The 23,146-nt window shown below is 37.3% G+C and overlaps 2 protein-coding genes across 3 annotated transcripts in view; one reads left to right on the top strand and one right to left on the bottom strand.

Annotated features, from left to right (window-relative positions):
* ptprna (protein tyrosine phosphatase receptor type Na) overlaps window positions 1-12,247 on the top strand; it is a gene marked incomplete at its 5' end in the record, with an annotated part of 32,128 nt that extends 19,881 nt beyond the window's left edge. Inside the window, 11 exons of the mRNA XM_081367389.1 lie at window positions 4,819-5,028; window positions 6,777-6,989; window positions 7,228-7,375; window positions 7,810-7,883; window positions 8,033-8,110; window positions 8,319-8,438; window positions 8,518-8,684; window positions 10,119-10,172; window positions 10,271-10,335; window positions 10,420-10,493; window positions 11,436-12,247. Coding sequence (XP_081223515.1) covers window positions 4,819-5,028; window positions 6,777-6,989; window positions 7,228-7,375; window positions 7,810-7,883; window positions 8,033-8,110; window positions 8,319-8,438; window positions 8,518-8,684; window positions 10,119-10,172; window positions 10,271-10,335; window positions 10,420-10,493; window positions 11,436-11,507 — 1,275 coding nt within the window. The 3' untranslated portion in view covers window positions 11,508-12,247. The remainder of the gene's footprint in view (window positions 1-4,818; window positions 5,029-6,776; window positions 6,990-7,227; window positions 7,376-7,809; window positions 7,884-8,032; window positions 8,111-8,318; window positions 8,439-8,517; window positions 8,685-10,118; window positions 10,173-10,270; window positions 10,336-10,419; window positions 10,494-11,435) is intronic.
* A 658-nt stretch (window positions 12,248-12,905) lies between these two features.
* dnajb2 (DnaJ heat shock protein family (Hsp40) member B2) lies at window positions 12,906-22,201 on the bottom strand. Of its 2 annotated transcripts, XM_081369636.1 has the most exons (11): window positions 21,883-22,178; window positions 21,058-21,144; window positions 20,012-20,121; window positions 19,838-19,891; window positions 19,648-19,764; window positions 18,671-18,763; window positions 18,308-18,425; window positions 17,920-17,990; window positions 16,038-16,295; window positions 13,649-13,713; window positions 12,906-13,364 (listed from the first exon to the last, which is right to left on the bottom strand). In XM_081369636.1, the coding sequence occupies exons 2-10, from the start codon at window positions 21,120-21,122 to the stop codon at window positions 13,685-13,687; spliced, it is 915 nt and encodes a 304-aa protein (XP_081225762.1). In that variant the 5' UTR covers window positions 21,123-21,144; window positions 21,883-22,178; the 3' UTR covers window positions 12,906-13,364; window positions 13,649-13,684. The 2 variants fall into 2 exon arrangements, with proteins under 2 accessions (XP_081225762.1, XP_081225761.1); XM_081369635.1 differs by lacking the exons at window positions 12,906-13,364; window positions 13,649-13,713 and having other exon boundaries at window positions 14,028-16,295; window positions 21,883-22,201.
* Window positions 22,202-23,146: the final 945 nt, after the last annotated feature.

Raw genomic sequence — 23,146 nt, 5'->3', positions numbered from 1 at the left:
TCACTAACTCACTCACTCACTCACTCACTCACTCACTCACTCACTCACTCACTCACTCACTCACACACACACACACACATATTTACAAACTTGTATGTTAGATGCGATTAATCGATTTGACACCACTACTATATATACACTATATATCATCATATCTTCCCATAATAACAGAACTAAAAATAGTTTATCTTTAAATTTGTCTTTTACTATTTGGTAATATTTGAAAAATTATGATACGATTTCAGATGTCTAAAAATTAATACTAAAATAACAATTAACCACATGTGTTTAGTTACATTTCACAGCTTCAGTATTATGCAGCGTGGCACACACTCGAATGTGTGTGATGGAACATTTTTGTTAAACCCTGTTTTTAAGAATTGTCTTGAATAGTGATGTCAGGTGGACTGGTTGCTGTGGTAACAGGGCAGAGCGGGCTGGATGAGTGAGATGATGTAATCCGTTTGTAGTCATTGCAGGTGCATCTAAGTTCATACTATTTCTCAAGGTTTCGTGTACTAATTATAAAAAGGCATTACTGTAAGGTCGCAAAATAAGTTTGATCGCATAAAATTACGTACTGCTAAAATGACCCACTCAGTGACCGGAATTAACTGGACATTTTTTTTCATGTTAACTTGAAATAAATTTCATTGTTTACCCATATAGTTTTATAGTAAAAATAGCCCCATAATCGAACCTTTCTTTTCATTATTTTCTAGTTTCGACCTAGATAGTGCTAAATCAAATGAACGGTTGATACACTCCATGCTATTACAAATATTGTTGATGAAAAAAAAAACTGCAAGGGACAGAAAAATCTTTCATTATAAACTCTCTGAAGGTTTTTTTTTTTTTTTTTAGAGGAAACTTAATGAAAACTGCACACCTTCTGCTGTGCGATATTAAGGCTGAGAGAGACGACGGCTGTGATGAGAATTCTGACGAGTCATAGTCTGAACGCGTCTATCAGATAAGATTGAGTCCTGCTGAATTGTGAAATCAATTGACAAGGAGTGAATGGAGCAGAAGATACATAATGGGACAGACAGACTGATGAAATCTTAGATCACCGAGAGTCTCGGAGATGGTCGACGCTTCATTTCTCACTCGGGCATCTCGGTCGTGCCGATTGCCTATTGTGATTCAGAGTGCGAGGCGTTCGGTGATCTTTGCCCCCGAGATCTTCCGAAAACAAACAAGCACAAACACACACACACAGCCATACGTGTGTGTGTGTGTGTGTGTGTGTGTGTGTGTGTGTGTGTGTGTGTGTGTGTGCATCTTCTTTTTCTGTGGCTGAGGTCAAAGGGCGCGGTAGATGTCAGAGGGGTCGTGGGGGAACCGAGGAGGGGGTCCTGGGACCCTGAATCCTATTTTCCCGCTTCTTGAGGAACAGATGTTTGAATTATGCTCCTCGGCTAGCAGCTTATTGTGATTCAAATGCACGTTCGTATTCGTGGCGACTTGGAGTACGCGTTGAACTTTTCTTTACGTAAATATGACCTCACTTGTACGGTTGGTCCTCACGTATCACCCTCTCCGGACCCGTTTCACCCCTCCTGCGCAAGAGTTTTACTCTCTCGTTCCCTGTAACCATGCTTTCTCTCCTTGAGATCAGTTGCCTTCTCTCCCGCTTTCTCTCTGCCTCCTCATTTCTCTGCCTGCTCCGCTCAGACCTTGGGGGGCCTTTGTCCTCTTGTCCTAAACCAGCTCATTTTTCCTGCCTGCTCCCGTGCTCCATTCTAAAAGCCTGTCAGTCTTCCTTTCGGGGGCCTCTCTGGAGTAGCAGGTGAGGCGCCCCACACCCCTTATCTCCTCCTCCATTGTCCTTCCGTCCAGTCGCGCACCCTTGCTTCAACACCACCACCCCCCTCCCTCCTTCAATCTCTTCTCCGGAACATTCTTCCAGCTTTTCAGGAGAAAAGGCCGAATTTGAGTGGGAACAAGAGGGATAGAATGAAACGTGGGTGCGAGGAGGACAGGGAGCGAGGGGGGGAAATAGTTGATGAATTTCGAGAAAGGACAAAAAAGAAGGGAAGGCGTCCTAACCTCTTTGTGGTCAGACTTAAGTGCTTATTCACTCAATCTTTTTCTTTTGCTAGCTCAGCTCTAACGGCTGCAGAGCCCGCTTTGAAGGCCTGAAGGTCTGTTCCACTTTCACAGAACAGCCAGTGGGTGTCTGTGCGAAAATTATAGCCGGTGTAAGAATAGATTGTTGAAAGCTCCTGTTGCATTTTTTCCTTAATGTTTCCTGTTTTGTTCTACGTGTTGTTCGACAAGAGATTTATAGTAGCCTTTTTTTTTCTTTTCAATTGTGGAAAAGTAAAGAGTAATATATGTCAAGTTCTGTATTGCATAAAAACTGCCTCAAAAGATTGTGTTCAGTCGTATTCAACCAACTATTATTAAATAGTATGGATTGTACAGTAAATTCTTTGATCATCTTTGGTTGATGTGAGAGGCATGTAGTTTAAACAAATGGAGGGATCAAGTAATTCTTTTTCAGAATTATTTCCATGCCAAATAATAATTGATATGCTGGATGAAAGTAATATTAATTTTAGACTTTTTAAGTTATACATTTAGCTATCAATGAAATGAATCAGTCATACATTTACTTGAGCAAGTGCAGTTGTGTGATTATGCATTTTTAGTCATCTTAGTCTTACAGAAGCTCTGGTTTAGTTTAGTATAAATGTAATTATTAATGACATAATTTAAGCATACATTTACATAAGAAAGTGCATTTGTGTGATTATGAATTTGGTAACACTTTATTTGGTTACACTTTACAGATGACGTAGTTGCATTGTACTTACTCAAATAAGTACTGACTAATATTAATTAACTACATGTAGGCTACTTACTATAAGAGTTACGGTTAGGGTTTGGTTTAGAGTTAGTTACTTGTAAGTATGCATAATTTACTGTTATTACTATAGTAAGTACATGTAGGAACGTTAACTCATCTTAAAATAAAATGTTACCCTTTATTTTAGTGTCCTTGTTACATGTACTTACCATGCATAACAGTAAATTATGCATAAGTACATGCAACTAACCCTAAACCAAACCCTAACCCTCTAGTAAGTACATGTAGTTAATTAATATTACTCAGTACTTAAATGTATCTGTAACAATGATACATTGAAATAAAGTGCAATCATGTATTTTTAGTAATTAAAAGTCATACAAAAGCTTTAGTTTAATTTAGTACAGTGAATATTCTCTTTTATTTGAGTAATTTTGGTAAAATATTATTTACTGTAGGTTTCCCGTTACTTGCACACAGGACCTAAAACTAACTTTTTGCTACTCTGCCAATGGCCGGTGACTTAATAAAATGTACTGGCCATAAATATTTTTTTTCCGGCCATGAAACTGATTTTGCAAAAACAGGCAGTAATGACACCAACATTTTAGATACCAGTGAATATTCACAATCCTCTATTCCAATTCTGATACCACAGCTGAAAATACAAGCCTAACTAATATACATTTAAAACATTATCAAGTAAACAGGCAGAAAAAAAATAAGAACAAATAATCAAATTACAAGCAAAAGCACAAATAAATACAATATAACAACGATACAAATGAAATAAACAGTGCTTTTCATGTTTTTCCTAGCAGGTCTGACAGTAGTTTTCAGGTACAGAAATTTAATAAAGCAAGTAAATGTAACATAACACTGCATATTCTTCACTGTATAAATTAAACGTCCTTATTAATTAATCCTTATTAAAGTAACTAAAGTTATTCAGTCTAGAGCAGTGAGTGATTTTATTTCTTTGTCCTTTGTTGTTTGATTAACATTAAAAACACAGACATCAGAAATTAGGCTGCTGTCACTTTAAGAGCGATTGCGCATATCTAAAATACTGAAACTTTAGACATAACCGACTGTTTACTGGGATGTGTTTACTCGCTATTTATTGACATAACTTTGAGTGAATTTGTCTGCTCAAGTGCAAGAAAATATACATTTTAGACAGACCAAAGACACCGAAATAATAATTAAAATGGACACGGATTGAATATATGTTTCTGTCAGTGTTACATGCTAAGGTGGTTTCTTCAGATAACACCACATGTGATTTCATTGAACAGCGTAGGCGTTTTGACAATAGCATATTTCCTCTCGTCTCTCATTTCCTCTGCTCACCGTGATGGCCATGAATTACATTGAGCATTCTGCTGTTGCCATGGTAGCGCTACGGCCTGTTCTCCCCTGCTGAGGCTCCCAGACGCCATGGCAACACCAACAGGCAGGGGTTGGAGACACGGGGGTAGAGGGGCTGCGTGACATCAGCAATCATTGCGTCCCTTCATTTTCTTGTTCTCTTGATGCGCTATAAGTACAGATTGTGAAAACGGGTAAGAAAGAGACAGACGGAGAGAGAGAGATCGAATAAAAATAAAGGAGAGTATGAAAGAGATCCCCTCAGAGTGATTGACCCCTCCATTGTGTGGGGGATTTCCTTAATTGTTTACTTGCTGGTAATTATTCAGTGGGGCGGGCGGGTCAGTGACTTTGTCTAATTATTTCAGGGTGGCACGTGGCTGTGCGCGTGTGCCTGGGTTGCCAGGGTAATTAGTAGTCGATGATGACATCCGACTTGTTTACACAAACAGAGAGAGAGACAAAAGAGGGGACGAGAGACACTGTTTCGTGCCAGAGGAGGCACACGAACGCTGCACCTTCCTCACTTGCTCTTTGTGATGTCTGGAATGCTTTCATTTTCATTTTCTCGCATGTCGCTTTTCTGCATTATGTTATCTCACGTTTGTTTATTTTTCTCTCCCTCATCATAGAGGAGCGAGGGGCGTGGCTTGCCCCAGGCCACACGGGTAGGGGAGGGGTCGCGAGGTGTCATCCTGACAATGGTGGCCATGGCGTGTGTGGGCACGGTGCTGATAGTCGCCCTGGCGGTCGCCTGTCTCCGTCACCATGCCCGTCAGTTAGCCTCTGGCAAACTGGGTCTGGGACCAGAAGCTGGTGTGGAAACCCACTTTGATTACCAGGTAGCCCACACTGTTAAACACACACAAGCTTCAACACAAATGCAAATGCTTCTGAGAAGGATTTTTCAATATTTTATATATATTGCCATAAAACGGTTTACTTTTTAAAATGTAATTTTCAGCATTTTCAGCATCATTCCTCCAGTCTTCAGTGTCACGTGATCCTTCAGAAATCACTCTAATATGCTGATTTGATACTCAAAAAACATTTCTTATTATTACCAATGTTCAAAACAGTTTTTCTGCTTAATATTTTTTGTGGAAACCATGATACATTTTTTAAAGATTCTTTATATATGCAATTGTATAGAAGTAGGGGTGGGCGATATGACCAAAATCTTACAAAGTACTTTTATTTCATGATAATGATATATATCACAATGCAGTTATTTTTGCTTTAAATAAGGTTTTTATGATATCAAACATTTTGAAATTTCATAATTCTTGTCACTATTTTCAAGATCACTAAAAACTAATACTAGTCTAAGTAAAAAAAGCTTACTGAAGACAAGTTAACATTGATAAAATAAGAACAAAGAAACGAACTGCAAGCATATAGGAAAATAAACTACAATAGAACAAAGACAGCAATGAAATAGACCAACCTGAAAAAATCCAAGCACTAGAAATACTACATAAATACCACATACTACAAAAACCTGCATAGTCTTCAATGTGTAAATTAAAGTTACAGAAGTAATTCAGTAAAGAGCAGCGAGAGATTTTCTCTCTTTAGTTGTTTGATCAACATTAATGACACAGACGACAGCAGGTATATTAGGCTGCTGTCACTTTAAGACTGACTGCACGGATCCAGAATGCGTTTTCTTTCTCAACTGTTGAAGTTCGCTTAAGACTTATACCATGGTCTGGGTGAATACTCGATTCTGATTGGCTGCAGGGTGTCCATTAAAAAGTGATAGAGGACACCTAGTAAATAAACCGTCAGGGGCGTAACCAGGGAAACCAAGTTATTGTTTGTAAAAACTTTAGATTTCGATTGTAAAAATAATTAAAATATAAACTAATGTTTTAAAAATGTGTTATTTGGCAAGTGACCATGGTATAAGCGGGTTAATGCCCTTCGAGGTGTCCATTGACAGGTATTAATGGACTTCGGCGGAGGCAACCGTCCTCCGCTGCGCGTCGGACACCTCGTCGGGCATTAACCCTTACATAAATGACTGTGTTTACCTGCAAAGACACTAAGTGTATTTAACCGCACAAGCCCAATTAGGCGGCAAAAAGAACTCAGTTCAGATCTCGCACGAATTATATAGCGAAATGAGTTCTCTTTTGCTGCTTACTGCGCTTCAACGGTGAAAAATCACTTGCTTTTAAAACGCAACGCTTAAAAACGCATGCAAATGATAAGCTTTCAGCACAGCAGGAGCGTCACGTGAGCGTAACCGCAATAGAGACGTTAGTGCGAAATCATATTTCTACAAAGTACCGATTAATCGTGTCTACCGGTATATCGCTCAACCCATATAGAAGCATGAAATAGTGTCTATTATCTTTTCCCCTTATATCAAGAAGTTTAAAAGATGTCCTTGTGGCTATTAAGTGGCATTTTTAGGATGACTAAAGCAAACACTAATCAGGTGTAACTGGCATATAATCAGCACTGTAATTGCATTTAAATTCATTCGACGTTGGCCTTAGCTATAGGTAATTGAACAGTGATGATTATTGATCTGAAAATGTAATTTGAGTCAGTGGTGATGAGGTTTCCCTGCATCTCTCAGGAGCTGTGTCGCCAGCACATGGCAGCCAAGTCATCGTTCACCCGTCCGGAGGCAGGGGGTCGACGGGGGACCGACACATCTCGAGTCAGCAGTGTGTCGTCGCAGTTCAGCGACGGACCGCAGCACAGTCCCAGCTCTCACAGCAGCACGCCGTCCTGGAGCGAAGAGCCTGCGCAGTCCAACATGGACATCTCCACAGGACACATGATACTGGTACAGAGCCACAAGCACACCAAAATCATATTTCAGACTTTACTTTGCTAAGAATCACACTCGAATTATTAACAGGAATTATTGCACTACAGCACATACAAGTAAATAGGTCGTAGAGTCTGTGTTTAAACATGCACAAAATTTAAGCTGTATCCTGAACTCTTTTATTAATTACATAGAAACAAACTAGTCTTTTATAAGCAGACAATGAAATGCTTAAAGTTCATTTGGTGTTCAGGCATATATGGAGGACCATCTGAAGAATAAGGACCGTTTGCAGAAAGAGTGGGAGGCTCTGTGTTCGTACCAGGCTGAGCCGAGCTCCGTCTCTATCGCCCAGTGTGAGAGCAACATGGAGAAGAACCGCTATCCTGACTTTGTGCCCTGTAAGAGCAATGTGCCAACATTTATTCCAGTGATCTCATCCATGTGCTGCACACTACCGTTCAAAAGTCAGTAAGATTAGTAGTTGTATTCAGCAATAGCACATTGATCAAAAAGTGACAGTAAAGGCATTTAGAATGATTTCTGAAGGATCATGTGACACTGAAGACTGGAATAATGCTGAAAACTCAGCTTTGCATCACAGGAATAAATTACATTTTAAAATATATTCAAATAGAATTCAAATTTCACAATATTACTGTTTTTACTGTATCTTTAATCTAATAAATGCAGTCTTGGTGAGCAATAACGTTAAAATCTCAACCACGCCAAAGTTTTGAACAATATTTTACACTAGTAGGAAAGGCATTTCATAAAACTGGAAAATTATTTTTTTCAACATTCAGTATGTTTAATTAAAAAAACTCTGTTTTAGATGACCATTCGAGAGTGAAACTAAAGGCAGAGGTCAACCCCTCCAAAGAGGACTACATAAATGCCAGCACTATAGTAAGAAACAACAATTTTTATTCCACTAAAGAAGTATAAATATACTGGATGAGTAAATACGGGTAGAAAAACACATTATCTCTATAAAAAAAGGTAAATGTGATCATGTCACAGGAAAGGGTCTTCATTTTTTCTGTCTTTACCCATAGATTGATCATGATCCACGTTTACCTGCTTATATCGCAACTCAAGGACCTTTACCACACACTATTGCTGATTTCTGGCAGGTAAGTTACACATGTTGAGAGTAAGATGACATTTTAAGATTTAGATTGAACAAATATTGGAATATTTTTAAAGATTAAAAGAATATATATATGATTATACGGTAAAGGAATGGCTATAAATTAAATAATACAAACATTGTATTAAAATGCATTTCTTATATAGTAAATCATTCTTTGTGTGCTGACACTGTTTTGGTGCATATGTTAGATGGTATGGGAAAATGGCTGTACTGTAATAGTGATGATGACCGCTTTAGTGGAGGATGGAGAAAAACAATGCGAACGTTACTGGCCTGATGAAGGATCGTCTTTATACAACATATATGAGGTGAGAAACATTAAGATTCACTTCTTCGTGAACCTTATTCTTTTAGCATGTACTACCCATTTTTTTCTGTACGTCTCAGGTGAATCTGGTGTCTGAACACATCTGGTGTAAAGACTTCTTGGTTCGTAGTTTCTACCTGAAGAACGTCCAGACTCAAGAGACCCGTACTCTGACCCAGTTTCACCTGCTGAGCTGGCCTGCGCAAGGCATTCCCACATCCACACGACCCCTGCTGGACTTCCGCAGGTACTGCCATAACACAACACCTTCCTGCTGATAATAAATGAACTCATGTTGTGATAGGACTACACACACATCAGGTGTTTTCTCAAGGGAGGTAGTAGCTCCTCAAAGATATTACAAAAGATAATAGAGTGGAAATTATTTTCCAAGTAATACTGTCCAATAGCAACATAAGTGTAATATGGTTCGGACGGAGGGAGGCAGCGTCCTTTCTGCCTCCCTTGAGCTTAATACGTTCTCATAGAGAACAAAATGATAAATTCGCATGACATCAAGTTTAAAATTGATAAATGACGGAAACTGATGGACTAATTATGGAGTAAACAACATCTCCACTAGGTCACATCCGAAATGAAGATTTGTTGACTGCTAATAACAATAGCCAAAAAACATCTAGTAACAAATAAATGTACATTGTAACACTTTATAATAAGATCCCATTATACATTAACACACATTAACAATATTTGCTGAAGTATGTATTAATCTTTATTAATGTTAGTTAATAAAAATCAACTGTTCATTGTTATTTCATGTTATCTTAGGTCTATTAAAGAATATTAACAGATAAACCTTTTGATTTTATCAATGTATTAGTAAATGTTTTACTTAACATTAACTAAAACTAATAAATGCTTTAGAAGTGTATATTATTGTTATTTCATGTTAATGTAAACTAATGTTATTCAATTAAACCCTATTTTTAATGCATAAACGTAATGAGTAAATATATTTAATATAACATTAAAAAAGAAATTCTTGTTGATAGTGTGAGGTCAAATGTGTTCCTCGTGCCTTCGACTTAAACTGTATTAACATGAAATAAACTCACTTTACATTAGACTAAAACACACATACACAAGTTTTTCATCCACATCTGTCTCATTGCAAATACTTTCCCTACTGTTTTTCCTCACCCTGATATGAGGACCTTTCTTCACACTTGGGATTCCCTAATTACCTGTGGATGTTTACCTTGAAGCCCAGTTCCCCCTAAAGTTCCTCTCCCTTGAATGCATTTGCACTTCGGACCTTCTCCATTTGTGCTCGACACCCTGCCACGGGCCCTGCGTCACTCCCGTCTTTCTCTCCTCCTTCCGTCACTCTCTCTGTCTCTGATGGAGATCGGTAGGTCCCTGGACGTAGCACACCTCCCAGTGTCATTTTTGTGATTTGCAGCTAGTAGTCTGGGTCCAGTTGCATAGTCACAAAAATGATCATTGGTAGGTGTGAGTGCAGCAGGAGTGAGGCTCCATCTCCTCTCTCCCCCTTCCTTCCCCAGCATCATGCATCCTTCAATTCCTCTTTGTCGCCAGAATAATTAATCGTAGGGTTTGACAAATTGACAGTTATGCTCATTAGGACATGCTTTCTCCCTTCTTCACCCCCAACCTTTCTATTCTTGCATTATGCATCTTTTTTTCCCTTTTTTTTCAGAAAAGTAAACAAGTGCTACAGAGGACGCTCATGCCCAATCATTGTGCACTGCAGGTAAACGGCTATAAGTTCTCAGGCTCACAATATGGGCTATGTATTTCTTTCATGGAATATGAATGATTTAAATTAAAATGGTTTCCTGTTTCGAACAGCAATGGTACTGGTAGAACCGGCACCTACATTCTTATTGACATGGTACTTAACCGCATGGCGAAAGGTAAGTGCCTCATTACTCTATCTAGTCGCCATTACTCTAAGTGTGCCTTGTACGCCACGCTCACAGGTTGTTGGTCCGTTTTAGGTGTGAAGGAGATTGACATTGCCGCCACATTGGAGCATATTCGTGACCAGAGACCAAGTATGGTACGCACTAAGGTATGTATAAAATGCTTTTCGATGATTTCAGCATGTGATTGTGCATGTTAGTATGGAAGCTTGTTTCAGCAATGCAATAAAAAATAAATAAAAAAAAGGTAATTGCGACTTTTCATCTCATAATTCAGGCTTTTTTTTTTTCTCGCAACTGCGAGTTTATCTCACAATTCAGACTTTTTCTTGTAAGATTGAGGCTTCTGAGTTTCTTGCAATTCTGAGGTTATGAACTTGCAATTGTGACTTTCTCTGGCAAACTCGCATTTCCAAGTTTATATCTAAAATATCAATTTCTATGAGAAAATTCTGAATTGCGAGTTTATAAACTCGGAATTGCAAAAGATAAAGTTAGAATTGCGAGATATATATATAACGTGCAATATTGACCTTTCTTGTAATTCCTAGTTTACATCTTGTAATTCTGACTTTTTCTTGTAATTCCGAGTTTACATCGTGCAATTCTGACTTTTTCTTGTAATTCCTAGTTTACATCGTGCAATTCTGACTTTTTCTTGTAATTCTGACTTTTTCTTGTAATTCCAACTTTACATCGTGCATTTCTGACCTTTTCTTGTAATTCTGAGTTTACATCGTGCAATTCTGACTTTTTCTTGCAATTCTGACTTTTTCTTGTAATTCCGAGTTTACATTGTGCAATTCTGACCTTTTCTTGTAATTCCGAGTTTACATTGTGCAATTCTGACTTTTTCTTGTAATTCCGAGTTTACATTATGCAATTCTAACTATATTTCTCACAATTCTAATTTTATATCTCGCAATTCTGAGTTTATATCTAAGAGTTTATAAATTAGGAATTGCAAGAAATAAAGTCAGAATTGCAAGAAATAAACTCGCAAATTACCTTTTTTATTTTTTATTCTGTGACGGAAACAAGCTTTCTTGTGTTATTGTATATTTACACACTAAGCTTGACTGTTTCTTCAGGACCAGTTTGAGTTCGCCCTGACGGCTGTGGCAGAAGAGGTCAATGCCATTCTGAAAGCCCTTCCTCAGTGAGCCACATCCCACTGCATCCCTATTACATCCTTTCGACTTGTACTCACCTCTTTTCATGCACCTCACTCACTTTCAAAAGTCGGAAAATTAATATTGTCACACTATAAAAGACTATGAACGCTTTCTGTATGCTGGAAACACTTTACAGGGGCCAAATTCTTCAGTCCTAATTGAGTTTCAGGGAGAAACAGTGGTTTTAAGAGACAGTGATTTAAAGTGACCTAATTTCTGAACATTTACAGTATAATGTCTTTTTTATAAATATATATATATACACATAACGTTTGATGTTGAAAAAGCAGAATCTTTACATTTTGTTGTTCTTAAAATGCTTTCTTGATCATGGTATGGCCAAAAATGCAATTCATGTATCAAATGTAAAAAAAGACAGAAGAACCCACCATGTCTCATGCAGTCAAACATGAGAACATATATGCACAGTCATGACTCACGTCTGAACCCAAGAGTGGTTTGTTTCAGTGGAATGTACCATGAAAGGCACCCGTAATATCTTACGGTTCCTGTCAAATCTCTCACAAACATTCAGTGCTTTCACATCCTTAATGTCTAGTGTCTAGTGCAGCCTTTATGTCGTGTGATGATCACTGTGAATAATTCATGGAGAGCTCGGTTTGTCTTTTCCTGGAGCAAATAATTAGAAAATTATCAAAAAAACAGAGAAATATATGACTATAATTTTTAAATGGTTCTGAATTAAATGTGAATCTGTGTAGCAGCACTGCTTGATGTGTGTGGCTTTTTCTTTCATTATGAACATGCAGATTGAACTCTGCAATTTATTAACAAAATATATATGGCTTTGAATGTGGAAAGCTGCTTTGTCCTGTAGACTGTGTAGTTAAGACCAAACCTAAGTCATATGACCAAACCTAGTTATTATTTTTGGCACCGAAATTACACATTTCACCTTTAAATCACACAAAAAAAATTGTATGCTTGTATGTTTGATTTTTTTTATAAGACATTTAAAATGTCTATCTTAAATAAACACGGTTCTTTTTAACTTTCTATTCATGGAAGAATCCTGAAAAAAAATGTATCACGGTTTCCACAAAAACACACAGCTGTTTTCAATAATAATAATAATAAGAAGAAATGTCTCTTGAGAATCAAATCAACATAGAATGATTTCTGAAGAGCAATGACTTTGAAAACTCAGCTTTGACATCACATGAATAAATGACAATTAAAATATATTAAACTAGAAAGGTTATTTTAAATTGTAATATTTCATAACATTGCTGTTTTTACTGTATTTTTGATCAAATGAATACTGCCTTGGTGAGCAGAAGAGTCTTCTTTCAAAAACATTTGAAAAATCTCACCGATCCCAACCGTTTGAACAGTAGCGTATAAAAATAAAAATAAACTACAGAATAATGGGTTATGAAATGCAGATATTTTAATTAATACACAAGAAACCTTTCAGAATAAATAATAAACCTTTCATTAGTTGTGAAGATTTAAAACTCTCAAATATAGCATTTCAAGTGCAACTATACATTCATTGCAGGTTTGAAGCATTCATTATTAAAAATGTGAAAGAATAATTCTGTCCTCAAGACACTTTAACTTGTACACGAGCTGTGCAGTGCAGGCCATAAATATAATTTATATATAAAAAGTAATCCAGTACTCCCTCTCCAAGGCTCAAATTAACACACATACATACTTAGCACGTACATTATTGACCTTTATGTAGCGTTGCCTGGGATTTTTTTCCAAATAAAACTTTGAAAAGGGTCTGAGCAGCAGGTGAGCCAGGCAGAAAGAAAGACAGAAAGAGAGAGAGGAGAGAAGCAGAAAGAGAGAGCAGAGCACCGGGAAATGCTTCACCTGTTAAGAGCAGACGGATGAATTCAGTATTAGTGTTGCCTCACAATCCTCTGTGTTGTGTTTGGTCAATTAAAACTACATATTGAAACTGGGACTAATAAAACAAGATTGCTTGCAAGTTTCTATGCACAAATTCAATATTTTCCTGCTTGATCTGGAGCAGGAGCAGCAAACTCTCAGGTAATTACACAAATGCATGTTCATTATCTATGAGTGGGGAGAAGATCTAAAAACTATGCTTTAGTTCTGTCATGTACAGAGAAGTCTACAACACTACGTTTTACCTCTGGGGGTAAGAGGGGGGGTCACAGCGCCACAGGTCAGCCTGTGAAGGCCTGGAAGTCGGACTCTGTAACGGCAGGGAGAATGAGTCAGGTAAAAAGCCCAGGAAAAACAAAATCATTAACAGTAAATGCAAATGAGGTTTACAAATGCAGCCCATTAATAGGAATGATGAATGTGCCGGTAATGACAACAGTCGCACTGAATTACATGCTTTTAGGTGAACAGTGTATCACTAAGAAAAATAAAATGTATTCAACCTAATTTTACGTCCGGCCTTTCAGATGTAAAAAAATAAAGAGGTAATAAAGGGCTGCCGTCCATTTCTATCAGGTAAACTGGAGAAAAAGCATGGATAAAAATGAGCAGTCCATCAAAAATACTTCTTATGCTGAAAAGAGCTGGTTTAATACAGTTTATTGTTCTTCATATTACCAACAACATCATGTTAACAATGACTGAGTGCTGAATATGAATTAGGATACTTCTGTTCTGAGATAACAATGTTGTCTCGCATAACATTTTCAAATGTGAATAGTAGTTATGTGAATGACTGTTTGCAGTTGTACACAACATTTTTTTCATCAATATTCACATAGCATCACATTCAAACTTTTTGTGCTTTTTTAGTGTTCATTTATTGATGTTTTGTTCATTTTATATCACAAAGCTTATAGTTATGAAACAAACTGCACAAGCAAGTAAAAAAAAAAAAAAGAAGAAAAAAGTATAATGTGTAACTTGTACACAAACTCTAATATATATTATTGGCAACAATAGCCAAGCATTTGAATCCTAGCAAAATAAAAGGCACAAACAAAATATCAATACTGAATAATTCGGATGTGTATAAAACTAATGAGACATTGTCAGTCAGTTATTTGGCACATTCTGATAAATTGAGATCATTTTGGATCTACATTCCCTTACATGTCTGTCTGTAACGCATTAGGTAATGCTAATCACTAAACATTAGCCCTCGGAGGCACATTATCTTTAAGTCTTTGTGCAAAATTTCCCCATCTACAAAAAAGTCCCCTTCACATTCAACAGGTACCTCTGAAGGAATGACAAATGCACCGTAAAAATCACAAAGCACCCAGACTAGAGTCAGAGAATCTCCTTTCTAGAAGGAACAATAGCAAACACTGATGAAATAGAGCACTTCACTGCTGGAAGAATAAATGGAGCGTTCATTGGGAATGGGATGCCAACTAATCAGCAAGATAGCTATTAAAATGCTCTGAAATACTCGGAAAAGCGATTTAGAGCTGTGGTTCTCCCCCTTTGTCCACAACAATATCCGAAGGTCCCATGACTTTTATAGTTTTTCTGAATTTACTTGTTAGGAATTAAGGATAAGGATTTTTTTTTAAATTATTCATACAATTTTTATCCGATAAAGTATTTTAGAGTTTTTATTTTTTAGATGAAATGTCTTGATTTTTGGCTGAAGTTATTTTGAGGTTAAGAACCACTGGTTTATAATGCAGCAACTTAGTTGCAATTTAATTCATCTGAGTGAGAATGCAAGTACAGAGCATTTATCTTTGCTTGGCACTAAAAAGTCATGTCAAATACTGTATTATGCTGGTTAGCCATTATGCTAACGTTTGCTAACCATATGCCTGCTCTCCAATACCCCAAAAACACACCCTCCAAAGACATGTCAGTCAACCTGATGCCAGCAATCCAAAAGATTCACAGGCAGAATGTTTTTCTGATCGACTAAGAAAGCGGCTTGACTATTTTTACTGTTTACACAGTCAAGGCTGGCAAATGATTTCCCAAGACACCTATTTCAGTGATATCTGTCAGATATGAGTGACATTCTAAAATATTGCATACAGTACATTCAAACTTCCTACTGTATAAAATGTCCTGTCTTTGTGTAGTATAAACACATTTTGGCACCTGTTATTCATTCCCCAAGGCAAGAAAATACAAATTCAACACTGTCATTTTTGTGCAATGCCATCAGCCCTGCCACAAGAGACAAAACTGTTAAAGCACAGTCCAAAACTTAAGGAAGGATTTAAAAAAAACAAAAACAACCATAGAGAGAACATAAGGTTAACACTGCTAATTTCACACACAAGCATGATTATTCTCCACAGTCTTACTAACAGACCACACACTGACACTTCCTTTTCTTCTTTACCACATTATTCCCATTGGCCGCCATTTTATCATTCTCTTTATCCTCTCTAACACTCTCTGGATGCAAACTTTCCGAACCCGTATCTAGACCCTGTTCTGTTAGTCTGTCTTCTGGAGATGAGGGGGTGCTTTGGTCTGAATCATCTGTCACTTCTCTCTCGGATTTGTTTTTTTGAACGGCTCCCTTCCCATTCCCATCACCTGGTTGCCTCCCCCTCCCTCCCCCAGCACCTGAGATCACGTCCTCTGCCCGCTGCTGGGCCTCCATCTCCGACAAGCTGTAGGCCAGCGCCATCTGGAGGTCTTCGTCCTCGTCTTCACTGGCATCGGGGCAGTGGTAGAACGGGGCGGCGCTGAAGGACCGTAAGGCGGGGTTTGGGGAGCTGTTGTTGGGGGGGTGGAGCAGTGGCGGTTGGGATTGTCTGGGAGGCTGACTGGATTGCTCTCTACGACTCAGTTCCAGAGCTAACGCCATCTCATCCTCCACACCTAAACACAAAAACACAGCTGAATGTCAGATCACTTTTACAGAAACTCCTCAATATGGAAATTAGGAATTTGCATATATGGAAATACAAGACGCTGGCGTAAAATGTAATGAGTTTGCTAAATCTACCTGCAAGCCTAAACTGAGGTTTTGAGCCAATATTTGTGGAAAATAAACAGTTAAAGGAATATGTGGTATAATTGCTTTAATTATTTATCTGACTCCTATAAAGTAAAGTGACTTCATTAAAGTTTTAAATTAAATTAGGATAAAGGAAAATACTGAAAATGATGTTTAAGCACCAGAACGCAAGATTGTTGAGCTAAGAACAATTATCTCTATCTCTCTCTCTCTATAATATATACACACACACACACACACACACACACACACACACACACACACACACACGTGACCCTGGACCACAAAACCAGTCACATGGGTCTTTTTTTTAAATTGAGATTTAAACATCATCTGAAAGCTGAATATATAAGCTTTCAATTGATGTATGGTTTGTTATGAAGACAATATGTGGCAGAGATACAACTATTTGAAAATCTGGAATCTGAGGGTGCAAAAAAATCGAAACATTGAGAAAATCGCCTTTAAAGTTGTCATTCATGTTCACGATTGTGCTGCATTCACTCACAAAAATAAATATTTTATATATTTACGGTAGGAAATGTACAAAATATCTTCATAGAAAATGATCTTTACTTAATATCCTAATGATTTTTGCCATAAAATAAAAATCGATAATTTTGACCCATACAAGGTATTGTTGGCTATTGCCAAAAATATACCTGTGCGACTTGTGACTGGTTTAGTGATCCAGGGTCACGTATATGAACCACTGTGCAGGAAACAGCATAAAAGCCTTTTCCTACAATATGCTAGGTTTCCACTTTTATAACTAGGCCAAATGGTTATGACTTGCACATACACTAATATTCAAATGTTTGGGGTCAGTAAGATTTTATTTTTTTATGTTTTTGAACATTAAAAAGTCTCATATTTACCAAGGCTGCATTTATTTGATCAAAAATACCATAAAAACAGTAATATTGTGAAATATTTTAACAAATTAAAATAACTGTTTTCTATTTGAATATATTTTCAAATGTAATTTATTCCTGTGATGGATTACTCCAGTCTTCAGTGTCACATAATCCTTCAGAAATCACTCTAAAAGGTTGATTTGCTGTGCAAGAAACATTTCTGATTATTATCAATGTTGAAAACAGTTGTGCTGCTTAATATTTTTGTGAAAACGATACATTTCTTCATGATTCTCTGATTAATAGAAAGTTTAAAAGATATTTTTTTTAAATAGAAATCTTTTGTAACATTAAAACTGTCTTTACTGTTACTTTTGATAAATTTAATACATCCTTGGTAATTAAAAGTATTCATTTCTTTAAAATAAAAAATCATATTGACCCCAAATGTTTTAATGGTAGAGTATGTGTATTAGGATTGCAAACACATCTACTTTCCCAGGCAGTCCTGAGTCTTATCCTAAGTCTGCAAGTTGATAAGGTAAATTTTTACATGCACATTAAGTATAGAGATTGCCTTTTGTCTCAGCCCAATATTATTATTAAACGATAGCAAAAAAAGAATTACCATTGATGAGGACAGTTTTCAGAACCCCATCCTCCTCAACCTCTGTTCTCTCCTGGCCATTTTCTCTGACCCTGAGGGAAGAAATGTAATGTTTAAAAAAAAAAAAGAAAAGAAAAGGGAAATATATAAACAAAATTCAATTCCTGTGACTTTCTGCAAATCAGACCGTCACATTATGGCAAAGTATAAACCCTCTTTTACTATTCTACATACAATTGCATTTTAATTACTCATTTAGTCAAAAACTGTCTTTTTGGTTTAATCTGCCAGATGCACTGTCATACATCACTGATTTCAAATAAAGATAGTAGGTTACACTGTTTAATTGTACCACATATGGAACAAGGATAACAGCAGACAAAATCAGTTTAAAGAGAAGCAAACTGACTTTTTTGTGGAGACACGTTTTCCATTGACAATACGGGTGGAAGTAGAAACAGACTTGAAGTTTGCCCCTCCCATGCTGCCCATCCCACCCATTGAAGAGGAGAAGGAGGTAAAGTCAGCTGTTGATAAAAAAAAAAAATTCAGCTCTTAAGGATTTGAAAAAACAATTCTCATAAAGTGACTATATTACCATATCAACTCATTTATTTGCCATGGTCCATATCTACCAAATTGTCATCAATGTTATCAATACATATTCATCAAAGTTCACCTAAATTAAGTATTAATCTTGGAGACTCACCACATATGCAACATACATACAATATATACACAAAAAGGGCACAAAGCATATTTAAAAACCAACCATTTGCTGAGGGGAAGGAGAAGAAGCGACTGGGCCCAAGCCTGGAGGAGGAGCTGTGAAACCCACTGTGCATTCCACCAAACGGGAAATCATCTAGCGGGAAAGTGTAGAAAAATGCGAGAGGGCTTAGGAGGGAAAGGTCAGGGAGAACACGAGGAGTCTGTGAGGCCGTGGTTCTCAGAGAGCCAATTTTGAAGCCTCCCCCCTTTGATTTTAATTAATAAAAATACTCAAAAGTATGATGTCAGTTTAATGCTGTACATATTTATTTTTAGATTTTAGCATTAAAGGATAGTTCAAACCTGTATGAATTTATTTCTTCTGCTGAACACAAAGTAAGATATTTTGAAGAATGTCTGTAACCAAACAGTTGATGAACCCCATTGACTTCCATGGTATTTTTTTTTCCATACTATGGAAGTCAATGGGGCTCAACAACTGTTTGGTTACCGACATTCTTCAAAATATCTTACTTTGTGTTCAGCAGAAAAAATAAATTCATAAAGGTTTGGAACAGCTTTGAAGGGGAGTAAATTATGACAGAATTAAATTTTTTTTGGGTGAACTATCCATTTAATATAACTAATTTTACAACATTTCCCTGCAAGTTTGCTGAGACCCCCTAGTGGACCCCTGGCTGAGAACCACTACTATAAGGGAAATTCTGACAGAGATAAACCACTTGCACTGATGGTGGAAGTGCAACACCGCGCAGCAGTTTTGTCGTCGTCTGCTTTAAATACTTGAGCTCTTTAAGGCAGGATGGATTCTGATTGGCTGACAATGTTTTTATCATTCATCAGCAGGACAAATTTATTCTGAAAGTGATTCCAAACGATATTGTTTCTCTGTGTCATTACTGTTAAAGTTGTTGTGTGGACTCTGCTATCCTTTTACACTTCAAGCTATTTTTAGAACTGTATCTTAATCGTTATAGTCCTTGGTGTGAACGGGCCTTGAACTCCCTGAGAACCCACCAAATAAGTCAGCGAATGGGTCCTGCCCTCCGAAGAACTCTCGAAACACCTCATCTGGGCTGCGGAATGTGAAGGAGAATCCTGGGAAGTCATCAGGAAATGAAGAACCACCAGATTCTAGAAAACAGGAGAGCTCACATAAGCACATGCAACAATAAGAGAGTATCAAGCAGAGTGAAGTTCTCCTCACCTGAGATTGGCATGTCCGATCTACCGTATCTGTCGTATGCATCTCGCTTGCTTTCTTGAAAATGAGACAAAAAACAACAGTGAAATGTAACACCCAAAGTAACCGAACCCTTTCCTAACAAGTGATTTAACCATTTATAACATTGCTGTAGAGTTCAAATTTCCAGTGTCCTACTGTCTGAAAGAACTTCATAGGCCTCTGCTATCTCCTTGAATTTTTTCTCTGCCTCTTCCTTGTTGTCTGGGTTTTTGTCAGGATGCCATCGCAGAGCCTGTTTCCTGTAACTGTATACACACATGAATACACAGTTAAGTAAACTTATCTTGACTGGCATCTCAAGATTGTGATGAAGTGATATATAGGTTCAGAGGCCAGTCGCATACACCACGTCATTGCATCCATCTGTGCTTTTATAATTGTTTTTCTGTATAAACATGCACTAGACTGACATATCATAGAGATATTGTTGAACTAAGGTAAGTTAAAAAACAGTTTAAAACTTTTAAAATGTCCTGTGTGAATGGACTCAGGCATATCAGTTGATCAGTGTCCTTCATTTGAAGGGAAATCAGAAAACGGACACTTTCATTAGTCTAAAACTAGAAAAACTGTAAATCCATTAGTCATTCTGCTAGTGTGGCTTTACAAAATATATTAGCATATCTCAAATAGTTGGAGTAACAGACCACAGCAAACAGGCAGAATAAGATTTCATGACATTAAGATGTTTATGAACTTCTTATGGATGTAATATATTCAAAACTACCATTCAAAAGTTTGGGATCATTACGATTTTTTTTTCTTTCTATTCAAGAATCTTGAGAAAAAAATATTAAACAGCACAACTGAGCAGCAAATCATCATATTAGGATGATTTAAGAAGGATCACGTGAAAATTCAGGAATGATTATATTTTAAAATATATTTAAATAGAAAACATATACTTAAAACTGTAATAATATTTCACAATATTACAATTTTACATCAAATAAATGCAGACTTGCTTAGGATAAGAGACTTTTCAAAAACATTAATCTTACCAACCCCAAACTTTTGAATGGTAGTCAAAGCACTGTGGTTAATGGATACTTTATATAGGTAAACTGTCTCAAAATTACTTGAATCTTCACTTGCATCTGTTAAGAGACAAATTTAGAAACATACAATAGCAACAATGCCATGCTGCAAGCTGCTGATAAGTGAAGGCAGTTTTAACTTACGCTTTCTTGATGTCATCTGGAGAAGAATTTCGTGACACTCCCAGAACATCATAGTAATCCACCATTGCGGTCTTCAGTGTAGTGCACCTGTTACTCAAACAGTAACAAATGGCCTCATTATAAATCACAAGAATGTGTCAAGAAGTGTTTCTGAAACCCTGGCTGTCAGTTACAGTCATGTTCACACAATTAGGCATAGTGATCATTCAAATCAAATGCCATGATATCAAAACATACAGTAACAACAACCTGAGTACATAGATCATTGGTCATACCCTGTGTTTTTGGCACGGCAATGTATATTGATTGGTTTAGCCATAATTTTAATGTATCACATAATTAAGGGTTTATTTGAACAACTTTAAAATTCTAGGCACTTTAATGGCATAACTTTTTGGAGATTTTCTACTGGACTTTTTTTTTTTTTACTCGTATGGTGTTATGAGTGACAACAGATCAATGAACTGTTGCTGACGATGACAGTTTATCAGAAACTGCTGGATTTGGATTAATAGACTGAATATAGACTGGCATTCCCCTGGAGTCTGGCCTGCCCATGTCTGGAACTCTCTGGAAACCGGACACAATGTGACGTTATTTCAAGCCCAAAGTTAAAACGCGATTTGTGTGTGTGGGCCATATGGCCGCTGACAGCTGCTGCTGCTGAAACACGCCTGATCATCTCACACACACACACACACACACACACACACACACACACACACACACACACACACACACACACACACACACACAACTCCATATAAATACAGCATTTTAGAGATCCTGCAATCATTATGGCCACCCTATTAGAATAACTTTTACCTTTTTTAGAAGTATGTCCAGCCAGGAGAAGCCGTGCTTCTGTAAACAGGACTGAGATATTTCGGGTGAAGCCACGGGAGCGACAGTCCGTTCCGACTCCCAAGACGCTGATCACAGGAACTGACGCTGTTTTAACGTACGCTTGAGTACGGAATTCCGTCAGAATCACCCATTTACCGTTGGCACAGCGGGCTTCATTACTTCAGCGTGTAACCGATACCCAACTTCTATATATGTGTGTGTCCTTCGCCCTCTGCTGCGAAATGAGTGCGGTGCGTCACGATCAGCTGAGCTGCGCCGTTAGAACATGCCTGTGTTTGTTTACGTCACACGCCCCGCCCACCACCGGAGCCATGTGTAGTTCAGCACCGAGGTGGAAAGTACCTATCAAAACGAACTACTATATTTATAAAGGTGTTTAAACAAAGATAGCGCATCCTATCAGGCTCAAAATACCTAACGGATTGTACGAGACACAAATGTCATAAAAACAGACCGCACCATAAATGGACTTATAAATTAGGCTAACATTTCCAAATGTAAAATAATAAAGTCAAAAATAAAAATAAAGTATTAATAAAATCTTAGTGGGATTGGAAATCTTTTATTTTCTGCCATATATCCCATACGTGCTTTTCAAAGATCTTTGGCAGCATTGTTTATACAGCATTGTCAGAATTATGTCCAGCTGTCAGAAAAAAAAGAAAAGAAAAACCTACCCATTTTTATGTTAAACAATCTTTATATAGATTTCACATCCTTCTGCAAAGGTAGGGCCTACGCTTCTGTAACCTAAAAAATGTAAAGGTTTAGCTTCAGTAGGCTAAACTCAATTTGACGCGATAGGGATGGAGGATTCTTTCAGAGACATTTTATATACAATTTATATAAAAGGACTAAAAGGACTTTGATTCTTTTCAACCTGTTGAATCGGTTCACAAAGCGCATTAAACGATTCATTTTTGTTATTTATTTATTTAGTTAGTTAGTTAGTTGTAAGATGTATAGAGCTGTATTCATTTTGTATTTCGTTTAATAAAATTATGTTTTTAAATGATTCATTTTTCGAGTCTCCTGTTACAAAACGAACCAACCAGTTTCACGCTGTTGTTTGACTAGCAACTAGTTTGAGTTCTTCTTAAAGGTGGTATCAGTGATTTCAGGCCCAAAAATATTTTTATCACATTCATCTAATCTTTCCTAACGATCCGCTAGCTGCCCGCCCCATAAGCATGCCGTCAAAAAACGCGTATCTGTAGGCAGC

This window comes from Scardinius erythrophthalmus, assembly GCF_964197995.2.
Source record: "Scardinius erythrophthalmus genome assembly, chromosome: 6".
NCBI lineage: Eukaryota > Metazoa > Chordata > Actinopteri > Cypriniformes > Leuciscidae > Scardinius > Scardinius erythrophthalmus.
This window is presented reverse-complemented; position numbering and strand designations above follow the sequence as displayed.

What these genes read in the sequence shown, in the direction of transcription:
- dnajb2 (XM_081369635.1), bottom strand. Translation starts at nt 21,122, where the DNA reads ATGGTGGATTACTATGATGTTCTGGGAGTGTCACGAAATTCTTCTCCA. An exon ending in CCAGATGACATCAAGAAAGC is followed by an intron (nt 20,122 to 21,057) that starts GTAAGTTAAAAC and finishes GTGTGTATACAG; the next exon opens with TTACAGGAAACAGGCTCTGC. An exon ending in AAACGTGTCTCCACAAAAAA is followed by an intron (nt 17,991 to 18,307) that starts GTCAGTTTGCTT and finishes TTCTTCCCTCAG; the next exon opens with GGTCAGAGAAAATGGCCAGG.